Below are 7,972 nucleotides of genomic sequence, written 5' to 3'. Positions count from 1 at the left end.
CGCCCCGGCCGCGGGGCCCGCCCGCGCCGCTGCCCGGCCCGCCGGGGGCTGTGGGCGGGAGCGGCCGCCGCCATTTTGTGCGGGAGGCGGTGCGCGGCCCGGCGGCAGCGGTTCGTGAGCCGGGGGGGCCGGGGCCGGACTCCGCCTGCGGCGGCTGGGCGGGCTGGGCGGTGGGCGCGGTTGTCTGGCAGAAAGGATCCCGCGCCGCCTTGTTCTCCCGTGGGGTGGGGGGCTCTTGCCAGAGAGCAGGGCTGGGAGAAGCTGCCGTGCTGCCCGGGGTCCCCGCGGGTCCCTCCCGAGCAGCGCGTCCGTCAGCCCGGCACTCTGCGTGAGCGTTCCCCCGCCCGAGAGGTTGCTGAGCTTGCCGAGAGGTTTGTTCTGGGAGATTCTCATGAGGCGCGAAAAATGAAATGGTGAGATTTGGCTTCTGGGCCGGGAGCGCGGAGGAGCAGCGGCCCCCGGCAGCCGCGGTCAGCCCGCGGAGCTCTGCGGGCCGGCGCTGCTGCCGCGACCTCGGGATTGCCCCCAGTTACACAAACACAGCTGTCTGTACACACAGACATAGCTTGGTGTATTTTTTAAAAACTAGTGCAAGAAGAAGTTCGTAGGGACTGGTAGACACAGTGCAATTTATTCAGAATAAAATTGCCGTATTTGGTGTACTTTTTATACTAATTGTATGATAGCAAACGATTGGTGATCGTATCTGATGCTTTCGAAGTTTCAGAATATAAAAGTTACGGTATTTTCAGAATATATATATTTCAGAATATAAAAGTTATGGTATTTTTGAACACTTAATTTGTCTCTCGTATTACGGTATATATTTGGCAAATTGATAATGTGAGTCTTTGCTTGTTTTTGGACAGCTTGAACAAGAGCTGGACTCTAAGCAGATCTCAAAAGTTTGCAGCTTTGTAATTATAAGTGGACTTTAAAAAGAACTAGAAAAAGAGTGATCTTACACGGGTCCTGTATTGAATTTTACATTCTTTACAAAACTGATTGTTTTATTTGGTTTAGGTTGGTTGGGCTTTTTTTTTCCATAGCTTAGAAGAATGCTTGCATCTGTGGTTTCATCTTAGAAATAGGAACTCCAGGGATTTAAATATAACTGACTCTCAAAATGGATAAATTTCCACACAGTAAAAAGCAAAGTTTTTACTCAGTTGCAAAGGCCTAGTACTGACAATTAACTGTAGATAGATCTCTATATTCCATGCTTCCACTGTTGTTTTAAAATACTTCTTGGCATCAACATTGTTAAGGTCAAGATAATTTTGAAACAAGGCAGTTTCTGGATCTTTTCAGGGATTGAGAGTAGGTTTCTGTGTTTGCCAATATTTGCTAGATTTTCTTTTTTTGTTTGTGGTAACAGTAAAATGTCCCTTTTTCAATAGTAGTCGTTTCTAACAACTGTAACCATTTTCTTTCTAGTGAACTGAAGCATGTTTCTACCACGATCCGTTAAAGTCAAGAGGACTCCTGATGAGGACAAAAGTTGTACAGCTAAGAAACATAAACTGTCTTCTGGAGGATCTTTGCTAGAGGAGACCACTGAGTTCCAGGACTGTAAGTCAGTTGGAACAGAAACTTCTGCTTCAACATACAGTTTGAGTGAAACTGTACAAGAACATACAGAACCCGCAGCTGCAGACCTTGGTGTTGCTAATACACCTTTGGGAAAGGACAACCAAAATACTGATGAAGATGGTTCTTTGGAAGAACCCATAAAATCCTTCAGCAAATCCCAGCGCTGGGCAGAGCCTGGAGAGCCTGTGTGTGTTGTGTGTGGCCGCTACGGGGAGTATATCTGCGATAAAACAGATGAAGATGTTTGTAGTTTGGAATGTAAAGCCAAACACCTTCTACAAACTCAAGCAAAGGAGAAGCAGCTAAGATCTGATCAATGCACAGATTCGCAAGCAGAAGCTCACCTGCTTAATACACCTTATTTCTACAAAGATCATTCCTTTATTTTAGGTTTGCAAGATGAGCAGGTTGAGAACCTTAAACTCCAGCTGGGTATTGCTGTCCAGGGCCAGCAAGTTCCAAGACCTATTGTAGAGTTTGAACACTGTGGTTTTCCTGAAACTTTAAACAATAATTTAAAGAATTCTGGCTATGAAGTCCCAACTCCCATCCAAATGCAAATGATCCCTGTTGGACTGTTAGGGAGGGATATTCTGGCTAGTGCTGACACGGGCTCTGGAAAAACAGCAGCTTTCCTGCTTCCTGTTATTATGAAGGTTTTGAAAGAGGTAATGAAACTTTGGGTAGTTAGGGAAAGCAGTTTGCAAATTTGTCTCTTGGATTCCCAGTGTAATGGAGACTGTGATTGCAGCGGTTTTCATGAACATTCAATGATTTATTTGACTTTTGATTGATAAAGCATTTGGTTGTTGGAGGGGGGAGGTGCTGATTATTTTTAGTGAAATTGAATGTTTTTTCACTTTGGTCAGATAAAGCAATTTTATCAATATTATCTATTACACAGTTCCTCCTTGTTGAGAAAGTTAATTAAATTCTGTGGTAAACTTCCTAAATGACTTAAAATAGAAAGTGAAAGTAATTCCAGTCCCTCTGTAAGTTCTTCCTGTATCTTCATATATCAGATGGCTCGAAGACAGTTGCTGGCATTTGCGTAATTTCACAGAGTAATTTCTCTTGGAATATGTTTGGTTGACTGTCAAAAAACTACAGGAATTTGGGGTAATAAAATTTCTGAAATCCTCTAGTTACACAGTCTCCCCTTTGATAGTGTGGGAAAAAGAGTTAAGAAAACTTCTGTTTTGTAAAGACATTAATGTATGATTAGAAGCAATGGCAAATAGTATTCTGTACCTTATGTGTGGTTCAGAATTGTTTTTTGCTTTAGTTGTTTTATTCAAAAAGAGATGCATAAAAATATATCAGAGAATTCTGGACCTGATTCTAGTGATGCTTTGCACTGTTTAGATACCTTTATAGCTACATGTATATATACACACAAATGTGTGTAAACCTTTTCAAATGAATAATTGAAAGATGATTTAAGTAACTCTTTTATTCTTCAAAGTACTCCAGCATTAGTTTTAAGAAAGAAAGCATTATGTAGAAGTATGTAAGTGTATTACACTCCAATAGTTCCCCTGTTTGATTATCATTAAAGTCTGCAAGACAGATATATGTTTATAATAACAGGCTCAAAATTGGAACCTCAGTGAAAAGTATGTCTGTACACAGTCTTTCCAATTCGTCATCTTCAGGGTAAAGGACAAGTTAAGGTATATATCAAGAATTAATTTTATTTTGCTGTTAAAAATAGTTCTCATTTTTAATGTAAAAGATTACTTTGGGGAATTTGAAAGCTTTTTGTCTAAATAATAAAGCAATTCCATGTTAATCCGATTTTTTTGTCTCCTTTCTAGACAGAAACTCCATCTGCCCTTATTTTGGCACCAACAAGGGAGTTGGCAATTCAGATAGAGAGACAGGCGAAGGAGCTGATGGCTGGGTTACCCAACATGAGGACAGTTCTGCTGGTGGGAGGTTTGCCCCTGCCCCCACAGCTGCACCGGCTCAAGCAGAGTGTGAAGGTGAGTGCTGACTGAGTGTGGAGAGCTACATTGTCATATTCACAGAAAAGAAAGATGTTACTGGTGACATGTATGAACACACAAAGATGGCTTTCTCCTAAGTCTATGCTACTGAAACATTTTTTACCTCCTGAAAATTTTAGTTACACAGTTTTTAAAAAACATTTTGACTTCTGATTAAACATCTAATAGCTTTTTTTTTTGTTTGTTTTTAAAATATTTAATGTGTGATATTGCTGGTTTCAAAGACTGAAATACGCCAGTATTTTAGACAAGGAGTTGTAATTGACAGCAAAAAGTAGTTTGTTTTTCATGCAGATTTTATTGTGTGTAACTTAGACACTTCCATTAGAGCTTTAAAAGGTCCATTTCCTTTTAAGTCTTCATAATTTATAAGTTTTCTAAAAGTTTTATAACTTACTTGAATGGTTGAATGCAAGTAATTTCACTAATTACTGCTGTTATTCTGTATGTGCTGGAATTTTACAGTTTTTCTAGGATGGTCCTCTGTTCTTTCATGGAGTTTCTAACTCCTGTGGGTTTTTTCCTCCCTTTTTTTTTTTTTTTTTTTTTTTTTTTTTTTTTTAGGTGATAATAGCAACACCTGGAAGACTTCTTGAGATTTTAAAGCAAAGTTCTGTTCAACTGCACAGTGTAAAAATTGTTGTGGTGGATGAAGTAAGTTCTTATTTATCAAAGCTTTATTATCTATACAGAGGTGCTGGAAGAATAGTGTGAGTGGCTAGTCCATCTGATTAAACATACAGGGTGTTTGTTATAAAAATACAATGTATTTCTTAAGAGACAGTTTTATTTTTTGACACAGTTTGAGGTGTGTTTAAACAACATATGTTCTATTGCTGTAAAAGATTTAGGTACCTGACAGGATAATACTGTTAGACCAGTGTGAACCATTTGTTTTTAATTTTCTCACTTAGCTTTTTTTCTGACTGTAAATACTCCTGCATTTGGATTGTTACATGCCAGTCACGCACATTATGGTTCTTCTGTCAATTCAAAGTTCAGGATCCTGCTGTTCATGGAAAGAATGTGGTACAAATGTAATATTTTTCATTTAGGTGGATACCATGTTAAAAATGGGTTTCCAGCAGCAAGTGTTGGATATTTTGGAAGATATCTCTCATGATCATCAAACCATACTGGTGTCAGCCACGATTCCAGTGGGCATTGAGCACTTAGCAAATCAGCTTCTGCACAATTTTGTAAGAATAACAATTGGAGAAAAGAATCTGCCGTGTTCCAATGTTCGGCAAATTATCTTGTGGATAGAAGAACCATCTAAAAAGAAAAAACTGTTTGAAATACTAAATGTAAGTTTAATATTTTTCTCATAAGAGCAGTTTATAAAATGATTCATGTCTTTCCACATCTCTGTCAGGTTCTCATCTCATGGTCAGGAGAAATCGAATCCATGCTGATGGTGAACAGCCGATGGTTGTAATACCTTTTTAAATAAGCTATTTAATTTTACAGGACAAGAAGCTCTTCAAGCCTCCAGTGTTGGTGTTTGTGGACTGTAAACTAGGAGCAGATCTGTTGAGTGATGCTGTTCATAAGATTACAGGATTGCAGTGCACAGCTATGCATTCTGAAAAGTCTCAAGTGGAAAGAACAGACATATTACAGGTTTGTACCTGCTAAAGATAAAGGTGTTTTGGTAGATTTCAAATGGCCTTTTTTTTAAGTGTGGCTTCATTTGAATGACTGAAGTCATAATTGACTGCTTTTCTGCAGTAATACCTGAGGTATTGCTGGGGGGGATGAGAGACAGATGGGACTAAGCAAAACTGTAGATAATAATCCCATTTTTAAATGTAGGTAAATACAGAGACTGTTTCACAGATTATTTGAAATGGGAATTTAAATAAGCATTTAACTGTAATTGATGATTTTTGGAATTAAAACTGCGGGTTTGATCTCTCTTTAGTTACCTCTGTGGATTATATTCCTGTCTAAACCAAGAATACAGGGAGCCATTCTCTCTTCTACAGTAGAATAATGCCACTGGGTTTATTTATCTCCTATGCTTAGAGAGGTTCAAAATACAAATAAGGAAAAAAGAATTAATTTTTGTTTGTTTCTCCCTTGCCAGGGATTACTTCAAGAGAAGTATGAAGTTATAGTAAGTACTGGAGTCCTTGGACGAGGGCTTGACCTTGTCAATGTCAAACTGGTGGTGAATTTTGATATGCCTTCAACTATGGATGAATACGTACATCAGGTAAATTAATAAATACATTGCTAATGCTTTATTTGAAAAGTATGTTGAAATATGACATCCACCTGTGGAAATTTAAATTCAAATGTAAACAGAAATATCATTTTCCTCTTCAGAATATTGTTTTTATAGGAAAGGAAAAAATGGTGCTGGATATCTCTTCCATAAGTTTCCCATGTAAATCATTCAAATCTAGAATACTGTTCTTATTATACCCTGTATTAAGTTACTAAAACATAGAAGAGCATCTTTAAATAACTTACTTTTGCAGTATTGTTCTTTCTGTTTTGTACTCTCTTGTATCATTTTGTGTCTATAGAAAACAAAGTTTACAATTTTTTTTATTGTGTGAAGAAAGGTCAAATACTCCTCTTGCAGCTGCAGCTCATGGACAGTGCGGGATATACATTAATAGTCAGGAAAGCAGTCACTAACTTGATTTCTCCCCTTCTTTCTAGTCAAGCATCTCCTCTGATATTTTTTTCTGTGGATTTCCTGCTTTAGAAAAGATGATCTGTGCATTGAACGTGTGAATGCATTTATATGCACAGTCCCCAGCCCTAGTTTAGCTGGCACGTCAAGAGAACTCATTCTTGCCCTCTTTGTGGCATTAGGAAGACACAGTGCTACTGTGTGCAGTTCTGAGAATATCAGCTATGGGAAAAGCCAACAAACTGGCAGGAGTCCAGGTGAAGTCAGGGGGCTGGTGCATGTGACCCTTGAGGACGGGCTGAGGGAACTGGGCTTGTTTGGGCTGCACTAGAGACTTAATTGCTGTCTTCCATTCGGGTGGTTACAGAGGAGACAGAGCCAGACTCTCCTTGAAGATGCCCAGGGAAAGGACAGGAGCCAACAGTCATTACTTGCTACAAGGGAAATTATGGCCTCATAGGAGGAGGAAAAAATTTTCGCAGTGAGGGGAGTCAGGCAGTGGAAGAGGCCAGAGGGGTGATGGTACCTTTGTGCTTAGAGACACTTGAAATAAGGCCTTGAGGGAACTGATCTGACTTTGAAGTAAACTTTGTTCCAAACAGATAAGAAGGACCTCTGGAAGTTATCCACTGTAATGAACTCCTCAAGTATTCTGTGTTATTAACAACTGCAGTACTTCCCTCTTGTTTTTAATTATCTTTCTGCTAAAGTTTCAAGCATGTATTAAGTAAATAAAAATGTTTTTTCCTAGCATCAAAACTATACCAATATGAACATATTAGCTGTTCCTAAATAGAGAGTCTTTGTAGATTCTTTTCTAATTTGTTCAAGCATTTTAGATAATATTGGTAAATAATTTAAAGGACATTGAAAGTAAGGGCATTTTTGTAGACATGCTGGTGCATACTGTGCTTGATGTATGTGGCATCTCTGTAACACAGATTTTTTAAAAACCCTTTCTTTGGATCAGATCTACTGTAGGCCTTTGCCCATAGTCTGTACCTCATATCTCGGTATCAGTATTGGACTTCTGCTGTGTCCCATAAACAAGTCACAATTATAGATGCATTTCAGCTACAGCTTCAGATCTACATATCCTGAATTCAGGAAGTTTATTGTAAGTAGCTTTGTGCTTAGAGGTGAGATAGGGATTTGGCCCTGTTGCTTAGGTTTACTTTCTGTTTCGTAACAAAACCATAAACTTCTAAGACTATTTGAAGGACTTCCATTTAATAATGCTAACTTAAAATGAATTTATGCTTTTTCAGGTTGGAAGAGCAGGGAGATTGGGTCACAGTGGAACTGCAATTACTTTTATCAATAACAACAGCAAGAAGCTCTTTTGGGATGTTGTGAAGAGAGTAAAACCCACAGGCACCATTCTTCCCCCACAGCTGCTTAATTCCCCATATCTGCATGACCAGAAAAGAAGGGAGCAACAGAGACTTAAACAATTACAGAGTAGCCTTGTAACAGGAGATAATATTATGGACATTATTAAAAAACACAACAAAAATAATTCTCAGAGGTAATAAAGGCATATTTATAGTTATGTAATTACAATAAAGAATGATTAAAAAGAAATATGAAATGTTGCCTTGTATATTGCATTTTTAGAAAAAATTTGTACCTTTTTTAGGGAGTCTCATTTTTATCTCATCTTTATTTTGAAATAGTGCCTATTGTGTGCTTAAATTACAGTAGTACCTAGTAAAAGTACTCT

The 7,972-nt window shown here is 38.5% G+C and overlaps 1 protein-coding gene across 6 annotated transcripts in view; it reads left to right on the top strand.

The window, feature by feature from the left end:
• Nucleotides 1-7,833, top strand: part of DDX59 (DEAD-box helicase 59) — a 24,624-nt gene extending 16,791 nt beyond the window's left edge. For 2 of the 6 annotated variants that reach the window (XM_042029950.1, XM_042029952.1), the window contains exons 3-9: nucleotides 1,438-2,261; nucleotides 3,411-3,578; nucleotides 4,167-4,256; nucleotides 4,658-4,909; nucleotides 5,073-5,225; nucleotides 5,692-5,820; nucleotides 7,518-7,833. In XM_042029950.1, the coding sequence (XP_041885884.1) occupies nucleotides 1,449-2,261; nucleotides 3,411-3,578; nucleotides 4,167-4,256; nucleotides 4,658-4,909; nucleotides 5,073-5,225; nucleotides 5,692-5,820; nucleotides 7,518-7,781 (1,869 nt within the window). In that variant the 5' untranslated portion in view covers nucleotides 1,438-1,448 and the 3' untranslated portion in view covers nucleotides 7,782-7,833. The other 4 variants (XM_042029951.1, XM_042029953.1, XM_042029949.1 and 1 more) reach the window with 4 other exon arrangements.
• The last annotated feature ends 139 nt before the right edge of the window (nucleotides 7,834-7,972 follow it).

Source organism: Corvus kubaryi, unplaced genomic scaffold (genome assembly GCF_017639235.1).
Source record: "Corvus kubaryi isolate FWS band 111438036 unplaced genomic scaffold, C.kubaryi_AGA036_p1.0 37334, whole genome shotgun sequence".
In the NCBI taxonomy this organism is placed as follows: Eukaryota; Metazoa; Chordata; class Aves; order Passeriformes; family Corvidae; genus Corvus; species Corvus kubaryi.
The sequence above is the reverse complement of the archived record's forward strand: the minus strand, read 5'-3'. Positions and strand labels throughout refer to the sequence as shown.